This window comes from Poeciliopsis prolifica, unplaced genomic scaffold (assembly GCF_027474105.1).
Source record: "Poeciliopsis prolifica strain line A6 unplaced genomic scaffold, Auburn_PproV2 SCAFFOLD016, whole genome shotgun sequence".
Taxonomy (NCBI): Eukaryota; Metazoa; Chordata; class Actinopteri; order Cyprinodontiformes; family Poeciliidae; genus Poeciliopsis; species Poeciliopsis prolifica.
The window spans coordinates 1,444,030-1,463,627 of record NW_026562391.1 but is presented as its reverse complement, the minus strand read 5'-3'; the positions used below and the strand labels follow the sequence as shown (position 1 = coordinate 1,463,627).

General features: G+C 38.2%; 1 protein-coding gene across 1 annotated transcript; it reads right to left on the bottom strand.

Annotated features, from left to right (window-relative positions):
• Positions 1 to 4,568: 4,568 nt before the first annotated feature.
• Positions 4,569 to 19,225, bottom strand: LOC129367248 (centrosomal protein of 95 kDa-like). The gene is made up of 21 exons (XM_055041561.1): positions 18,992 to 19,225; positions 16,207 to 16,335; positions 15,341 to 15,448; positions 14,760 to 14,867; positions 14,438 to 14,540; positions 13,178 to 13,248; positions 12,814 to 13,010; positions 12,130 to 12,196; positions 11,985 to 12,052; positions 11,710 to 11,897; positions 10,816 to 10,936; positions 9,787 to 9,877; positions 9,518 to 9,696; positions 9,270 to 9,365; positions 8,825 to 8,960; positions 8,373 to 8,542; positions 7,602 to 7,676; positions 7,344 to 7,496; positions 6,519 to 6,665; positions 6,360 to 6,431; positions 4,569 to 5,511 (listed from the first exon to the last, which is right to left on the bottom strand). The coding sequence occupies exons 1-21, from the start codon at positions 19,014 to 19,016 to the stop codon at positions 5,335 to 5,337; spliced, it is 2,481 nt and encodes an 826-aa protein (XP_054897536.1). The 5' UTR covers positions 19,017 to 19,225; the 3' UTR covers positions 4,569 to 5,334.
• Between the last annotated feature and the right edge of the window lie 373 nt (positions 19,226 to 19,598).

Below are 19,598 nucleotides of genomic sequence, written 5' to 3'. Positions count from 1 at the left end.
GAAACGATTTCATATCAGATGAGTTCAGAACATTCTTGTGTCGTTTGAGAGAATTTCTTTTTTTTCCCTTTCTTGTTTGTTTGTATGCATATGCAGGCTCAAATGTAATATCTAACACATCTTTTTATTTACTGAATAGTTACTGGACTGTTTTTTTTTTCTTTTAATGGACTCCAATCATATTGGCGCACACACACACACACACACACACACAGCAGCTGTATGTTTGTCTACTTCTGCCCTTTTAATATACTTTTGTGTTTTTTTTCCCCCTGAGTGCAGAATTTTGCAGCATTTAAAGCAACAAACCCCGTACTTCCTGATACAACTAAAATGCAGCCTTTGTTTCAAATGTTTTATTTTGTTTTAAATTGATAGTTTACTTGTTCCAGACCACAGCAAGTCGTTGAATGTTCAGTACACACATCGCCCCGCGGTTTGAAACAAATAAAACCTGGATGCAACATAGTGTACCTGCATGTCTGTGTGGGCCCCGTCGGGCTGGATCGATTAATCAAAATGTATGTGTAAATTTTTGTTTTTTGGTGTGAGTTTTAGGAATTTTGATTTATTTCAGCAAAAAAACAAAAAACAAACAAAAAAACAAAACAAAACAGTTTTTTAAGACATTTTTACGGCTTATTTCCTTTGATTTTTATATTTATTTTAACGGTATACATGTGTGCATAGTTTCCACATTAGCTGCTCTGTGAGTTTGTAACTTACACTTGTACATAAGGACAATAAAGACGCAAAGTAAGAAACTTCTTATACCCTTGCAGAACACTGAGCAATAAAAAAATGTGCTGTTTGGACCCGACAGCAGTATGTTTTATAGAACAATGTGCATTATTGTCTTTTTTTAATGTGTGCAAGCTAAAAAATAGATGATTTCTCTCACTGTTTTGAATCTAAAGTTAGAAATTGAGCATACCACTCTAAAACAGAAGCGATTATTAATCGCTTGAATTATCATGAAATTCTAGTTAAGACGTTAAAAGTGAATCGTTCTAGAATAAAGCACTGATTAAATTAATAACCAATCTGATGGTGCAGATAAATATAAGCCAACCTTTTATTTGACTCAAAATAATCCTCTTTTTCAGCTGTATGTTTGTTTCATAGGAAACAAAAAAGGAATGAATTAACATATTTCATACAGTCTGTTACTGCTGTTTAGTGCATTTAATTTACCTCCAGATTTTGGAATTTCAAATGTCATGTTAACTAGCAAAAAATGCTATAGTTTCATTTTTACTTGTCAGGATTTTCAATTTCCTTTTCCCTGATTAAAAAAAACAAGTACGAAAGGGAAAACTCGACGGTTCCCAATTTTTGTAACTATTTAATAGTTTATCTGAAAGATATAGAATAATTTCCACCCCCTTTTAAATGTAATGCTTCAGTACACCGTTCGTCCAGTAGATGGTGGAATTGCTCCTGCTTTTGTTTTGACATTTGTCATTCACAATGAGAAGAAGCCTCACAAGCGCATAAAAATATTACCATTTTGATCACATAGGAGAGAGGATGGAAGTAAACAGTTTTTTGTAACGTAATGGTAAAAAATAAAAAGCTCCGTAGATTCAGAAAGTTAAGAAAAAGAAGCCTTAGCCCAGCTCCGAGTATTCTTTAAAACAGTAGAAGAAAACAGAAGTAGCCTTTTACTTCATGGAGAAGGAAGTGAATCAACAAGAACCTAGCTTCATCTTCCGGTAGCTAATAACTGAGGGGACTCTGTTTCTTTGCCGAGTTGCAGCGTTTCAGGTAAATAAAACTTAAAAGAAAAAATGTTTCATGAGGCTGTAGGTTCGCTGTATGCGGAGCAACACAGCAGTTGGCGTTAGAAACGCCGCCATCTTTGTTATTGTCGACACGTGCGCCCCCTAAAGACGCGGCTTTATGACGTCCACCTTTCTATTTCATTTCAAAACGCCAAACCCCCCTCAGTCAGTGCGTTTAAGGTGTTTAATCATCAGGACCGTCGACTGAAACAACACGTGAGTCCTGTTTAGAGGAGGAAGGCGTCTAAAGGTTGCAGACATTCATTCGCTGACTGAACCGTTAGCTCCTCCATTAGCTGGTCTGAGGCTCATCTTGTTGCCATGGAGTCTGCAGAAAGTTGTTGATATTCCTCTATTTTAATTATTAGCTCACAAGTGTTTTACAGCCGAGTTTGTTTGCTTTACACACACTGGAATACCTAAAATTAATTATTTGAATGGATAAGCAAATACTTTTAGTAACACAAATGTTGATAATTTGTGGAATTAATGATAATTTGTTCATTGCCTAAAACCACTCTATTTGTGACATTTTAGCATTTCAACCTGTTCAGGTGGATTCCACTGATGTCTTAAGTCTCATGTGTTTCCTGAGATCAAAGCAGAAATGACTTCTTCAACTTAGTCTTGGTGGGAGAACAGTACTGGTTAGTAATAAATTTACTAACCATGACCTACTTAAGAAAGCTGGCAGTATTAGACTGACTCATTCTTATTTGTTTTTGTTTGTTTTCCAGGGAGTTTTGGAGAAGAATCCATGATGAGTTCTTCAAAAGAGGCCATGAAGGACATCAGTGCATCTTCTTCTGATTGGTCTTCGAAACATGAACAGGTAAATCTGATCATTAGTTCTGAAACCTCAATCTGTTGTCTGGACCCACTTAAACATACAGGGTGATATTTTGTTAAGTTTATGCATCCCATAATTGAATTATCTGTTCCTTGTATCTGTTATCAGTGAGTTTATTTCATTTGGACAGATTTTAATGTATTTTTTTTTTATTTTTCCTTCATGTTCATGAGGGGTGTTGTCACGTTATGATGATGTCATGTCAGTCTTATGAACACCTTTCAAATAAAGTGTTACCAAATGTTTTTTTAACACAATTTTTATAATTTTTCAACTTTAAGTATATTCAGTATAATGATTATTTTCTTTCTTTTTTGTTACATCTAAAGTCCAAAAAACATATTTAGAATTTGGTTTATTTCCAGTCTGCTTTTTTTCCCCTCTTAAACCTTTTGTTATGTCTTGGAGCAGAAAGCAGAGGCTTCTTATGAACACGAGTCAGAAAATAATGGTGAGTCAACTTTAATCTGTTTTTTTTTTCCATGCATGCGGGGAAGTTGTAATTATTAGAAATCTGTTCATGTACAGCTGAAGACGATGAGGAAGTTGCCTCCTCACTGAGTGTGGGTGATGGACACTACCTGGTGGATCTGGGAAGGTTTGCTGCTGCAGATGCTGATTCAGACCGAAAGCTTTCAGTGTCCTTCTACTTAGCATTCATTTACTCACGACTTTATTTAACCTGTATGCGTTTTCTGAAACCCTGCAGCTCGTCTGAGTTCGTGGTGGACGAGTGCTCCTTGCTGGAGCTCTTCAGGCGCTGCCGGCGGTGTGGCCGCAACTGTACGGTCGTGAAACGCGTTCACGGACTGAAGGTCGTGGTTGACCAGAGATGCAGCTACTGCAAGAACAGATTCAACTGGACCAACCTGCCGGATAACTTCAGTGACGAGGACGACAAAGACTTCACCAATGGAAGGACGCCGGCCAGCTGACCGAGGAGGCAGACTGTCGGCCCCTTCACCCATTTTATTCTTGACTCCACCAGTGCCCTTCTTGAATTTCTTCTGTTTTTTTCAAACAAATGTTTTTCAGTTATTCTTTTAATCTGTATGTCAGAAGGCCTGTTTGTGCCACTAAGTAATATTATTTAGCTAAATATAATAATAACTAGTCTGGCTGCCCTCAGTCTGATAATGACTCAGTTTCTGCCTCCATGTTGTTCAGACTCCGGCTCCATGGTGAGGAGGGAGGATCTGCGCCTTCAAACTATGGGCACAATAATGTTTATTCATGCACTGGTTTGTAAATAAAAACGTAGCTCTGATGTTGACGTTAGAAAAACTGTTTCTATTTATATTTTCATAATTGTCCTCACAATAGAGGGACAAAACCCGCCTCGTCCCTAAACACTGAAATACTTCAGCTGCAGAGAAACTCCTGACTTTAATGTAATCATTCTGCTAAAGGCCCGGTTCTACAGGCTGTCTGGGTCGGTCCCACTGACATATAAGGAATGTCTGTCTTTATATAAAACATATGCTTCCACCATGAGTCGCGACGCACCGTAAAGCCCCGGTACCACCTGGTACCACCTACTGACTGTTCGCTCTGCTTCTCCTTAACGTTTCCGCCAGGCGGGTTAAAGCCGCTGCTGACTGGATCTGGGCTGGAGGTGAACGGCTGTAAATAGAAGTTACTGCAGAACCTCAAGTGCTAAAGGAAGATGTGGGCCAGAGCATTTAGAGTTCACAAAATAAACATCAGAGAAAATACTGGAGCAATAATTAGAACCGCAACATAAACCCAAACACGCCACAATTAAATGAATCAAAATGTCCCCAAAGCATCGGGGGCCTGACATAGGGGCCACCGGGGGATTCCAGAGACACGCATCTCAGCGGTTCTTCATGCAGGCCCGGGCCACCGTAATACTGGGCCTTTGCTCTTTGGCACTATCTAAACTTTAGAGTAAAATTTCCATGTCTTGCAAATAATTTTGACACGTGATTCCACACATTTAATGGATGTTCGGGTGGGGGACACATGTTTGCTCCAGGATTACAAAAACACAATCCGTGTGTTCAGCTGGCACAATCATTGATTCATCACGTTTCAGGATTTGGTTAAAAGTAGAAAAGAGTCACAATCAAGCAGAGGTTGAAACAGACCGATTATCGTTGCCCCTGGCGATTAAGACATCAGTCCAGGTTAATTAAAAATCAAATATTAAAGTTAAATAAATAATCCACTTGCATGGTTAAAGTATTAAAAGGAAGACATTTCATGTAAAAGAAGGAAAACCTTAAGACTCATCAGTGTGACAATGTTATCAACTTTGTGACTGTGGTCCTTATTTGGCAACAGGAGGATCAAGTCACTATTTTACAATAAAAGCACAAGACGACCGTAGTGGGGAAGGTAAAACATTCTCATTCAACACGTTGTTAAACCCGAGGAGGAGGACTTGGTCCAAAGTGTCTGAAGTTCAGGTGTAGCAGCAGAGGTAAGAGGAACAAGCAGCTACATGAGCTAGAGCTACATTTTGTCAGTGTGTAAAATTCCTCAACAAAACTCACATTACGCTCTCAGAACGGTCACCTTCTTTTCTGTGCAAATCTAGAAAAAAAACAAAAGATGCCTGAGACGGTTTGTGCATTAGATTCTTGTACCATTAAGATGCGAACAGCAGAAATCCGACGCGGCTCTTTCCTTCGATGCAGACGCCAATTTGGACCTGAGCCGGTCTCGTTTTCCCGCTCAGTGGAGATAGCTGGTGTTGTACTGGAAGGAGGCCGTGTGGACCTGGTTGCGCAGCCTCTGGACCTCCATGTTCTGGAAGTGGTCGTCCTCGTCGTTCTGGATGATGACTTTCTGCAGGTCTCTTATCTCGCGCTCCATGCGGGAGCGCAGCTCTCGCTTCATTTTAAGCAGAGCCTGGAAAAACAGGAGAAAAGATGAAAGCGGGAAAAGAATCCAAGTTTTCCCTGAACCAAGGAAAGACGGATTCAGACGGTTTCCTGATTTATTCACAAGTTTAAATAAGTTAGACTGATTGTGAGGTAACAAAAAGGCCCCCTGCTGGACAACAGGTGAAAGTGTTTACCATTTGGGAGCGTTTCTACACAATTCCCAACTAAATATAAGTGTTACAGAACTACATTTTGAGACTTTTGAGCTGTTTTCTGGCAGACTTTTAAATACAAAAATGAAACTTATTGTAAATTTATGGCAGATATTCTATAGCAGTCGGATTTTAAATATGGTACCTGCAAATCTAGAGATTGTTGTGTCAGTATAATATGAGATCTGTAGGAAAAAAAAAATCAAGCTCCTCTGCCTTTTCTCAGGTGCAGCTGCACAAGCATGATGGACAGCACTAAGTCCCTCCTCCTGGCTCTGATTGGTTGTTTCTGACCAAGTGGTGCATTTCTGCAAATGTCATTAGGAGCACAAGGAGGAGGAAGAGCTTGATTTTTTTTTCAGTTAATCTCCCTCACATTGTCAAAACATAGTGACAGTTTTAAAGTATAAATAAAATATTTTGATACAGTTACATGCTGCACCTTCAAGGTCTGGCAATTTAAATCCCAACATATCTCCCCAATATCCAGCCAGGATTCTTTTTCCATGTGTGATATTAGATATGAGATAGTTCAATTGTAATTATGATTCAGTAAAATGTGCCTCTCTCAGAAGGACTCTGATTTAGACAGTTCTGCAATAAATAAATTTCAAAGAAATGTTGATATACATGCATGTTTTTTACTTCCTAACGAGTTTACCTTTTCTTGAGCTTTTTTTCGAACCTGGATCTCCTCCCGCTCATGTGCGAGTTTCTCGGCGAGTAATGAAAACTGAAAGAGACAAAAGGCGTCACACACGTGAGAAAATGACCAGTAATTGTAGCCGCTGAGGGGTTACCTGGTGCGTTTGTGTCGTACCTGATCCTTGTAGTAGTTCTCCAAGGACTCGATCTGGTCCTGCTGTCGTCTCTGGTGCTCCAGCCGCTGCTCCCTGGCATAAGCTCTCTGCTCCCTCAGCCGGAGCTTCTGTAACTCCAGACTTTCCTCGAATAGCTGCCGAAACATCTATACACACGCGCGCACACACAAACGCTTTGAGTCATTTTCTCAGCTATCAGTACAAATATTTTGGGCTATAAAAAAGAAAAATACACCAAGAATTTGTTTGTAGTTTTATAATTTCCATCTACTGCAACGATATTAAACAAGTCGTTGTTCTTTAATCAGTGGATTTTAATAAGTTAGTTATAATTAAGTGGGATTTAAAAACAATTTGCACATTTGACTCATAATTGTTAAATATTCTAATGATGGGTTTTAATTAGTCAGCGAATAATAATATTTTCCATTTGCCACACACTAACGGTGGACAACATGAACATAAAGTTTTGTCACAATATTTTGTGGTATTATTGAAATAGCGATAAAAGTGACACTAAGAATGATTTATTATTAATTATTTTAGGTATCTACAGGTATGGCTATGTTTTGGACCCACAAACACAAACACTGCTCCGGAAGAAAATGTATATAGAAATAAAGAATAGTATTTTATTGCGTCACTGGACTGCACACACATTTGATCACATTTTGATATTTATTGATGCTCTCATTAAACAAACAGTGGAGAATAAATTTTTTTTAACCAATGTCAATTGGATTTTATCATGACAACAATAAATCCAAATGGTCATGTTGGAAAAAAAAATTTATCAAGATGAAGAATAAACGACAAACGCCCACCTTCTCCTCCTTGGTGCGCGCCCTCATCAGGCGGGCGCGGTGCTGGACATGGTAGTCGTTGTGGTACTTCTTGGCCCGGGCGATCTGCTGCCGCTGCTCCCATAGTTTGTTCTGCACCGACTTCTGCTGCTGGATCCGGTCCTTAAACTCCCTCTGGAAGAAAAGCAGGTTAAACGACTCCCTGCCTGTCGATGATGGAGTAGGAGGCCGAAACGTCTCGGTTGGGCGTTTGGACGCGTTTGCTACAGTGATGCTCACCAGCCGCCTGTTGTGGTCCTGGTCTCTATTCACCAGATCCACCAGCAGGTCATGTTTCTTCTGAGCTTCCTCCACCTGAAAGACAAGGAGGAGTGTATGCCGAACGCAAATCTGAGGGATTATAGTTTTGCGCTTTGGAAAAAAAACCCGATAACAACACAGCTGATAGAAACCAGCAACAGTTAGAGCGACACGGTCACTCTGTCTGTTATGTTGGAAACTCTTGAAATTGTACTGGGTTCCTGGAAAAGTGTGGAATTTGACTAGGCCTGTCACAATAAAGTTCCCTTAACGAAAAACTGAGCCACTAATTGTTGTGACAAATGATAACATTGACATATTGACACCATTCTCAAGGAACATATTGATAATGCTATAAAAATGTCTCTGATCAACATCAATTAAAAAAAACATATATATATATAAAAATATATAAAAATGATATTTAAATAAAAAAGCTCACCTAACACTGGAACTGGAAGATATTAAAAACATCCAAAATCAGAAACCATAAATTAAATGCTCTTCAAAAATATTAATAATCGGAAGGATGATGATCAATGTAATTTTAAATTCATAATTTGGTTGTTTGATGGGCTCGTGTAATGACAATCTGTATTTCCTGATTTTTATTTCCCATTTTACAGTTTAAATGTGGCCACAATTCCTTTTCCTTCCCTTAATCAAACAAAGACTTGATAAAGAGAAGACATCATCATGTATTTGAGCTAAAAGACAAAATAAAGTTACACTTGTTGGACTCGTTCTGACCTGTTTGAAGAGTTTGCGATGATGTGGATCCCGTGAGGACGACAAGGCGTTCAGCTTGTCCACCTGCTGCATCTGCTGCTCCCACATCCGACCCAAAGCGTGAGGAGAGACGTGGAGGTGAGGCAGCTCCTCCCGCAGCAAAGGGAGCAGCTCGTTCTCCCTTATTCTCACTGGGTGGAGGGAGACGGTTTATGCGCTGTAATATCTACGTTATATTTGTGGAATAAACACCCTTTTATAGGCCTTGAATTACCAAAATAGCACAGAAATTTATTAGAGAATCACGCTGTCCACTAATTAAATCACTCGTAGAAACAACTGGACCTAGACCAGAGCCTTGTGGGACACCCGCTGATACACACATGTAGAAATAAACATTTCAGAGCTGGGCATTTTCCAAAACACCACCCTGACGCTGACATGAGGTCAGAGGTGACGGGGTTGTGACTTACGTGATGAAGTTTTTCTGGGGACCTCGAAGCGTCTCTGTGCTGCTGTTTGTGTTTTATGTTGAGTCTGTGTTTTGCTAGGAGACGGTCTGGGTGACGGAGAAACATCTCGCAGAATGGCCTCTCTGTACTCTCGCTCCTACACACACACACACACACACACACGTACGTCAAAATGTGGTAAGCCTGTTACCTGTTACTAAGCTGTTTCATCAATATATACCCCGGTATCCCATGGCAACAGTTTTAGTATAGTTAGTAGTTTTAATAAAGAAAGTTTATTTCTTAGATATTTGATAACAGGATTATCATCATAAGAAAATGAAGAAATCTCACTTCTAAGATGGGAAGAAAATGATTTCTCTACATATTTCTCAAAAACTCTTTTCTTTAAATATTATAGTGAAAAATAAAAAAGCAATTGAAACAATTTCTATTCTGGACTTACAGCCTTCTGAGCTCCTTGCCGTGCCATTTGGAGTTTTGTCCGTTCCCTCGCTTCCCACCTTCTCAACTCCTCTTTGTAAGCTTCGCTTTCCAGATGCTGAAAAGGTTAAGTTTTATTGACACAGGAAATTATTAAGCATTCAGTAACGCATTGCTTCACCTGAAGCGATTCTCGTTTTAACTGTTTCTTGTATTTTTCTTTGTTGCTTTTGTAATGTACAAAAAAGTAGGAAAAGAACAGAGACACACCTTCCTCTGAGATGACCTGTGGTGCGACTCGCCTCGTTTCGAATGATGAGCAAGGTTAGTTTGTTTCCTGCCGTCCAGGCTCAGCGCCTCCGCCATGGCTTTCTCCAACCGTCCGTGTGCGGAGCGACATTCCCGATGAGGAGAGGGGGATGCCTTCCGCTTGTCGGGATCAGGTTTTCCTGGAATAAACGTCCCAGTTCAATGTATGGCTGCGTACAAGGTCCTTCTAAAGGTTGACAAAAAGATTGTCTTGCGGATGAAATTGTAACCTTTTTGCTTCCGATGGGTCCTCCTGACGCCTGCGCTGCTGTGGGACCGACCGCTGGACCCGTCGCTTTCTCCCAGAACTCGTTTCAGCATCTACAGAGTTTGTTGTTTGAATTGAACCACATCACTGGAACATATATTTAAATAAATAAATAAGCATTTTGTTCCCGAAACCATATATTTGTTTTGACTTTTAGTCGTTTTATTTTGCGTTTCTTAAAGATTCCAGTTTTTCCATTAGAGCTAATTACATTTTAAAAACATCTAATTTGACCTAAAATTAGGGGAAAAAAATCAAATCTTCTCAATTTTCAGATAAAAAATAAACAAAACACAAAAAAAAAAACTAACAAAAAGACCCTATAATTTCAAACATCTAATTTGACCTAAAATAAAATATTTTATTTGTCTTGCTGTCATATTATTGAAGAGTGTGAGATGGATTAAAACATAATTAAAAGCATTTAAAACAACTAAATATTTCAATTTAAGTCAAAATTGAAATATGAATTTAAATTTTGAAATATGAAACTCAGTTTTGTAAGTCGGGTCAGTCAGTACCTCATGTCACTAAAACACAATATCCACCGCTACGCTGATGACACTCTGCTCTATTTGTTAATGAAACCTTAATAAATGAAATCATCTACAGAAGTCACTACTTAGCTTGATGAGATGAAGGTCCTGTAGTTTTCTCTAACTGTCATCAAATGAAACTGAAGTCGTTGTTTCGGTCTTAAAAAGCGTATGAGCTGCTTTATCTTTGCATCTCAAGTTTTCTCTCATAACTTCTAAAAGAAGCAAGTACTTTTTAATCTCTTTTGTTGTTTCTCCAAGTTTCTTATTTGGCCTTGAATAAAGCTGGAGACACATTTAGATACATGCCGCACTGTCTATGCTGGTGTTCTTTATGGTTCTCTACAAAAACAAAGCGTTAATAGAGCTAACATAGAATAGTGATATTGCAGAACAACTTCTGGTTGTTCTACTGATGCAAATCAAATTCAAGTTTAGGTGAACTGTGCACACACCACGTCCAGCTCCTCCAGGCGATGAGAGAGGTTCTCAGATATGTGATGCAGCTCCTCTTCCGCCTCCTTGTTCCTTTTCCTCCGATTAGCCAGAGACTCTTCTGGACTCTCCGGTGCCATCCTGCTCATTTCAGGAGACGAGACAGACGGTGATGTTGGGCTTATTTACACGGTTTCTGCATGTTTTTCATGTCCAACGGTCCACAGTTTTCCAGATTCTGATTCACAACAAATTCTTCGAGACATTTAAACTTTAAAATCAAAAACATGCAAATAAATGGATGGTTAGATGGATTTATGGTAGACTGGACGAATAAATGATCGACAATATTTGCAGAGTGAATCTATAACCTGCAAAAAAACCCAAAGTGTTACCGAATTAAAAAATAAAAATCTAGATTCTAGTGCAAATATTACACTTGAATTAAGAGATATTAACTCACATGTAAATTCAGCAAGACATAGGAGTTGTTTTTAAATAAATAATTCTTAATGTTGATTAAAATAACAACTGGTTCCACTGGCAGATTATTTCACTTAAAACAAGACATTTTTCCCATGTCGTTAGTCTAACAGCATAATTGCCAAAGTGGGAGACTTCAGCAATTATGCCGTTAGGCTAATGATGTTAAGAGTGAATAATCTGCCAGTGGGACTCGTAGTTTTTCACCAAAATTAAGGAATTATCAACTTAAAACAAGCTCCTATTTCTGGCTGAAAAGTTACTTGTAAGTTAATTTTGTCTCATTTCATGCGTGTTAAGATATTTCAACTGGAAACTGGGCCAAAAATCCTCAGTAAGATTTTGAATGTTTGCTGTGTGAATCCAACACATTGTCCAGGAAGCCTATAATTAATGTGATGGGTTTTTTTTCCCTTCAGCAAAATTCTCACCCAAAGTCTGTGCTTGTTCTGAGACTTTTTCCTCTGTCCTCAAATCTTTGTGTAAAACTCAGAACGTCCTCATCGCCATCAGTGTCTGGCGGTGAAGGTGTGATGGTCGACACCTCGTCCCGCAAGGTGAGGAGAAGCACATCGGGCTGCGTGCGGATCAACACCCTCCTCGGACCCCCGTTGGTCGGCTATAAAACGGCAGAATTTGGAGTGATTTGGTTTGATACAACTATAATTTTCTTCTCTTGAGCAGAAATTTAAACCTTATTTCCTACCTCCAGTGTCTCTCCCTCCACCTCAGCCACAATCTGCCGCTCGCTGGAGGCAGAGTCGTCGCTTCCAACTGGAGATTAAACCAGGAAGTGATCACCAACCAATTAAACTTTTGTTCTCCAAAACAGTCTGGGTGTTTCTGCTCACCAGAAGACAGGCAGCGAGTCGGGGACATGATCCCGTTGGGCAGAGCCTCAGTTGTCACATTAGGGTCCTGTGACAGAAAAAGAGAAATTCAGATTGAAAACAAAAAAAGTGACAGTTTATTGCCGAACACATTTTTAAAGTTTTCTTTTTTTAAACAGCAATTTCAGGGAGAAAAAAAACAAAAACACTTCAGACTCAGAAGTTTTTCTAGACTCTGGCTTGGATTTATTTGCCCTCTTGTAGCGTCAGGCTTCATGCTAAGCTTTGTAAACAAACATTCACAAAAAAAAAGGTCAAATGTGTTACAGGATTCGTCCCTTTTACGGTGGAAGTGCAGCACTTCCTCTCTTCTGTGGCAAAACAACTTAAAAATACTGGCTAAAGAACAGCTGAAAACATGTAAACTTATTGTATAAGAAGATAAACAAGTAAAAAAGAAAGCAACTTTTAAGAGTGATACCAAAATTGTAACTTCTATAAAGGTTTTAATGAAAGTAAACATTGGTTTTAAAACAGTTTCTTTCTATGAATTGCTTAAGTTGCGTCAGCATTTTCACATCCTTCTTCTAATATGCTGCGTCGCAGAAACAGGAAGTGTGACTGTGGGAAAACGGATTGAGCCCCCGATCATTTTTGAACCAGTAGCCTGAATCTCGCCGTATATTACTTGCGATCACATTTTACCTCAACCCGTGTTATGTCAGGATTGGTCTCCTCAGTGGATCCCTGACTGAGGGAAGCGACTCTGAGGGGGCCGCCGGGAGCGTGGGGCGTGTCCCGCTGGCTGGGTGGCTGCAGCGGGATGGCGGAGAACATCTGGTCCTGGTGTGCCCCTCCCTCAACGCCGACGGCGCCAGATGTTAGAGGAGTGGTGGCCGGTTCTGCCATGCAGACACAAAAACAATGACTTTACATCAATTTCTCTGTTATTTTTTGGATTTGCTTTGGAAAAAAACAGCAGATTAGGGAAATACTGTAACAATTCAAACATGGCTAAAAATCCAAAGAAAGAAAACAATTTTTAAAATCACAATTAGCATGAACTAACCTTGTTGTTTGGCTGTTAGCGTCTGATCCGATCCTTTGAGCTCACGAGACAATCTGACCTCCTCCGAGTTTCTGCAAATGAGACATTGTGTTGCTATGTTTTTACCAGGCTAAAACATCTATTATCTCAGCTTCCATGAGCTTAAATCAGTCATAACAGTTTAATAAAAAAAAACAAAAAACGCAGGTTTTGTTATATAGAATTGACTCATTAGGTTTTATCAAGAAGTTAAAACCTCGTGCTGGGAAACAAGTTTGGTTGTTTTCCTAGCTAATCACATCACAAAGAAAACTTTATTTCAGAAAGCTGCACCAAGCTTGACCAATTTGAATATAACCAGTCAGTCATGAAGTGAGTGTCATAATACAGTTACAAAACTTGAAAAAATATAAAAGAAGCTTAGCATTAAATGTGTTTTAAATCATTTATTCAAGATGTGAGGGTGTGAACATTTTCTCATTGCGTTGCTTGAGCCTTCAGTATTGACTCTGCTGCAGGCGGCAGCTTGTTGTGTCAACAGCAGAGCGGCGCTCTGAGTCATGTGCATGGTCAGCCAGAGGCTCAAAGAAAACAAAAATACCCTTTTCTACAAATTCAACTAAAATCTCTACAATCAAGTCAACATGTAAAATTTTAATGATATCATAAGCTTCCTTATCTTAGGGGTGTTCAAAGTGTGGCTCGAGGGCCATTTGTGGCCCTTAAAATAATTTTTTTTGGCCCCTGACCACAAGTTAAGAGTGGAAACATTTGGCCAGCAAAACAAAAAACTGTTGAGCAGGTAAAACAAACAAAATCAAAATAAATTTATTTTTTATTTACTATGTTTTGTGCCTGCCAGAAGTTTAAATTGGCCTCCACGGCCAAAACTGGCCTTATAATAATAAATTATAATTATCTAAGATGAGCAAAACCAGCCTCCTTTAGGACTGAAACTATTAATCGATTACTGAAATAATCGTCAACTAATTTAGCAATTGATTAATCGTTCAATTGCTAAATATACAGACAGTGAGATACTTTTAGCTTCTCCTGATTGAGATTTACTAAAGGAATTTAGGCAATAAAATGTATATTTTTATTTGTTTGCATCTGTTAATGTATTTCTAGTACTGTATTTAAAAATACTTAAGCAGTTAATTGAAAAATTTGTAGACTGTGCCATTTTAAAAATCTTATTACTCGAGCGTCAGAATAATCAATAGATAAATTGATTACTCCTCCTTGTCTTGTTTCATTAGAGCACTGAGGAGCGCTTACTCTATTCTGGGTGAAACCGATCTCCTCTCCTGTTGCGTCTCTCGGTTGGCCGGCTTCTTGCTTTTATCAGCTTCATCCTCGTTTTGAGGGTCATCAGGTTCATCTGAAGACGAGAACAGGATGGATTACTTAGAGAACAAATAAAAGACAAAATAAGAAAAGCAAAATGCAAACGAGTTTAAAATCAAACCACGATACTGATTTAAATCCTCAAAATTACACTAGAAGACAGAATCGTCCACAAAAATGATTTTATTAAAAGGGTAAGTCTGGAGATCATTTACAAATCTGATGAGAAAAAACATAAATATATGTGTGCCACCGTTCTGCGTCTCCTCGTTTATCTCCTCGTTGAGATATTCCAGGAGGCCATCGAAAATTTCCAGGAGGTTCTTGATCGACTCTTTATCTCCTCTGACAACATTTTCTCCTGTAGACAGAAACTCTGTGAGTTAGAGCCTTTAGATGCTCCAATAAGTCAGGAGTTCACAACTTTCCAGCCCGTGATCCGTCAGAGTAAAAATAAATATATCATTATTTCATTTTAGTTAGTCGCAAATAAACAGAGAGAAATCATTTTTTATAACATTTTTAATTAAAAAAATAAAAATTATATTTAATTTCATCATTTAAAAAGTGTATTACATTGTTTAATGAGACATTTAAAGGTTCATTTATGTACTTCACAATGTATTAATTTATGTAATTTTGTCTTTTTTGGCTCTCCGTACATCTAAGGGTCATGTCCCTATGATTCTGAACATCATTTCGTAACTCCCACTGTCTCAACCCCTGCTGTAAGTTACTTAATGCACCGATGAAGCAAATAACCCAACCCTAAAGGAAGAGACATGATTAAGGAAACAAATCTAGAAATATGGAATGTGTGTGTTGTTTCTGTACCTGTGATGTGTGAGAGGCTGATCTGAAGGTAATCCAGAGACAGAGAGTCGATCACAGACTGAACGTTGTGGACATCGTCCTCTTGACTGTTCGCTGATGCAATATAATCTAAAATACAAACATGGAAGAAAAAAAAAGTAAATCGGCATAATTCATAATTCAGTCGGTCATTCAAAAAAAAATAAACAGATCAAAACTTCACTATCCAGATGTTAAGCCAAGCAGAAAGGTGTGAGCTTCTTACATTATAAAAAGTATTTTTTTAGCTGCAAATTTCTCCTTTGTAAAAAAAAAAAAAAAAAAAAAAAAAAAGATCAGGTGTATGCTATTGAATGTTATCTTTGTGCATTTTAGGCAACAAAATGTTTATTTTTTTTCTCTTTAAAAAAATGAATAAACTTATTGCTTTATTTGTATTTTTGTACACATTTCTAATATTGTAGAAAATATGATAAAATGGTTGCATGAAAGAATAAAAAAAGTGAACAATGTGCCATTTTTTTCTTATTTAATTTGAATTTTCTTACATTTTTTTTTCTTAATTTCTGATTAATTGTCAAAAAAATTTTTGACTGAATAATCAACTACTAAAATAATCACCAGCTGCAGCCCTTGTTTACTGGAAGAAACAGCTGTGCATGCTGGCATGTTTGAGTCTGTGTTCAGATAACACTTTGCAGCAGGTTAAGTCAAGAGTTAAGGGGGATCCGTTTCAGGAAATATCATTCTTTAGCCTTTCTTGCCAGTAGCAACCCGGATCAACCATCTTAATAACTCAAAGCCTTGAAAAAACGTGGCCACCGACAAACACCAAATCATCGGAGCATCTGCAGAAACATTTCATCTACCCAGGAGTTTGATTTTACCTGGAACCGTCTCCCCGAGGATCGTCTCGTACAAAGTGACGAAAACATCTGGACCGCACTCCGACAGTGTGCTCAGCTTCAGGTTTACGTTACACCTGCTGAGAAGATTGTTTGCCACATCAATCCAGTCTGCAGAGAAAAATGAAAAATCATGTGTGAGGAGGGTTTGCTGGTAGAAAAGAAGATCAGAATGTCTCGCTGAACGGTAACCAAATCCAGAACAGCAATCCTGTTAAAGCACATGTTTTTGTTTTGTCTGGATTTTAAGATTTATATAACTCATTTATGTAACTCTCAGACAGAGGATTACTTTTGTTCTATAATAGATGACAGATAAGGCTTAGTTTTAGCATCGGAACATCGCTTCTTTTTGATTCAGTTCCATTTTATCCAGTCCATGAACCTTTTCCTTCTTTCTCTCTCTTCCACTTAGCTCCACATTCTTCCAACTTTTCCATAATCTCAAACCACCGTAGCTTCACCCTGCTCAAAATTCTCCAAACCTGAGCACCAGATTATCCCTCTAACATGCTATTTGCTACTTCTGTTTTGGTCATATACATCACCAGGTCTGGCTAACAGTTTCAAACCGTTCAATGATTCAAATCAAAGGTACATCTACTAAATACTGACTTAAAGGGGGTGAATATTTATGCAATCACTTATTTTATGCTACATACTTTTATTTAACTGTCATTATTTGGCAGGAATCAGTTTCACTTTTATAAAGTTGTTTTTGTGTAATTTCTTGTGTCAAAAAAAAAGTAACAAAAAGTTGCTTTTACAAATCAGTAAAAGAGTGAAACATCCAAAGAGGGTGAAATCTTTTGATTCTGTTCTGCATGTTTCAGAACATTTGGATCTACATGGGCCCCCGGGTTACTTAATCTTGCGACTGGTGCCGAAAACAGAAGCTGACAGAGATTTCACAACAACAGCCCCAGGAACTCTTTTCCCACAGAGCATCAGATCTGTGGACTGGGTTGTATTTTCTAAAAACCAACTAACGGGTCAAACCTTTTACATTTTCTTGATTACTTATTTATGTCTATTTTTTTAATACTGATTTTTTTTACTCAGTAAGATAAACTGGCTTTTCAGTAATATCAGTATACAATAAAACTGGAAATACATACTTTGGATTATTTAAAAAAGTGTATTTATGGTAGTGTAAGTATTTCTATAATGTATGTAGTGCAGAAATAAATAGTTAAAAGCAGAGTCCGTGAGCATTTATTTTACTCTTTGTGTAAATCTAGCTGTTCTGTGAAAGTCCAAAGAGGGGAGGAAAAAAGTATATAACTTTTATTTTAAAAATGTTTTGTGTTGTTTTACATATTTGTTAAAACCATCATTATGTTGTGACAGTACATCATTAGATAATCTTTGAATAAATAAACAAATAAAAAAAAATCTAGCCCCTCCACTTCGTCACAGAAATGCATACAATCAAGCTCATGTATGCTCTGCTCAAAGAGCTAATTGTGAAGAAACAACTTACTCACTGTCACTGGTAGCCATGCTAATTAGCCTGAGCATTTACAGAAACACGAACACCAGCTTGATTGACGGCGCTAAGACCCTCCCTTTTGATTATCATTGGTTGTTTTTGTCCTGAGCAGTGCCTTTCTGGGGGAAACATTTTTTTTCTCTCTAACACATTCTCTGTCTCGTCCCATACCGACACGACATAGTGATAGTTTTAGAAAATATGTAGAAATCAAATGTTTTAGAAATGTTACACATTATAACTTTAAATCAGTGTTAGAGCATACAATCTTTCCAAAACTTTGAACATCTCAGCGTTATGACAAAAGCTGATCCTAAATGTATCATTTTTCCCATCTATTTCCCAAATATATTGAAGTGCGACATGGTTTATCGTCTAAAATCCTGACTATAATATTACAAAATGTTATAGTATAGAAAACCCTTCAATGTTTTCAATGTGTGTGGATACTTTTGCAAACTATAACTTTCTGCATACTTCATCAGCACTTCAAGACATTACATTTGTTGTCATCTTACTTTGAATGAAGCTAAACAGCAGCTCACTAATCGCCACAAATAAATAAAGGTATCTTCTAGAAATGGATTCAAACACTACTCCCTCACATCTCGGTGTTATAACTGGATCTTTTCTTAGTTACTCCAGCTCTACAGATCACAACCTCATGAAGATCAGCAGTTCTTCTTTGTTGTTTCCCAGACACTCCCTCATTGAAATTATGTTGCTAAAAAATTTGTCGGACCTACATTCCCTCCGACAGACTTTCCATGTAGCTTCCTGTTGCCAATCCTCACATTCGCTGAGTTTCTTCCTCATTCATCAGCTCCTTAAACCTTCCTCAATAAATCGGTCTAACACAGTTATTAACTGCACTACCTCACTGGCTTGCCTTTTCACTCTAATTTTGTCAGATTAGGGTTAAAACTTTAATTGACATGTTTTGTTCTAAAAGAAACCAGTATTTATTGCGACACTGTAACGCCAACAAACATCTTCCTGTAACATTAGTGCCTTTTCTAACGCTGTTTTACTCAAACTTTGCCGGTTGAATAAACTGAAAAGTGGCAAGCTAACGTTGCTAGTGGTTGCTAGCAGGAACTTTATGGGATAAGGCTAAACGGCGACCTGTTATCATTGTAATAAATATATATATCTACAGTAAACGTTTGTCCAGCTGTAAGAAGCGACAACATTAGCCGTCCAGAAACCAAACTTTGGCCGCAAGCGTTACGTGTCGCTAGCTTTCAGCGAGAAAGAAAGTCGTGGTCGCCTTACTTCTCTCTCCCTCCTGGGTTCCCATGAAACAACTGTCGAAAAAAAGATGGCTGGGGCTTGAAAATGGACGAGGAGGCAAAAAAGGGGGCTTAGTCCCAAATTGTAAACCTGACCCGAAAAACTGGTATCGGTGTTGTAGTTTTTTTTTCGGTATCAGCTCACATTCAAAACTGAGGTCTTGTTTGATTGGACGTTAGCTCATTCTTTGTTTGAGGAAGTAAAACCTGACGTGCTGTCTATCGCCCCCTACTGGTTTCTATGGATATTGACCCTTTGCAGATCCATTTGGCACGTCAACGATCTCGCCATATTGCAGAGGGAGATTTTGAGGAAGTGCATAAAACAAAGGTCATTCCCAGTGGAATCTTGGCGCTGCAAAACTTTCGTATCGTGATATGTCTTTAGAATGTTGTAGATCCAAATATATTGTGCTTTTGTTATAATGTATTTTAACCAGTAAAAGATTATGCTTTTTTCATATTTTTTTATTTTGCTTGCTTATGATTGAAAATTATTTTTAACACACACACACACACACACACACACACACACACACACACACACACACACACACACACACACACACACACACACACACACACACACA

Bases quoted from the DNA above. Each gene is read 5' to 3' on its own strand.
- LOC129367248 (XM_055041561.1), bottom strand. From the start codon at position 19,016: ATGGGAACCCAGGAGGGAGAGAGAA. The intron at 12,053-12,129 runs GTGAGCAGAAAC...TTTAATCTCCAG, and splicing joins GACTCGCTGCCTGTCTTCTG to TTGGAAGCGACGACTCTGCC. The intron at 8,543-8,824 runs GTAAGTCACAAC...CCCTCCACCCAG, and splicing joins CCCCAGAAAAACTTCATCAC to TGAGAATAAGGGAGAACGAG.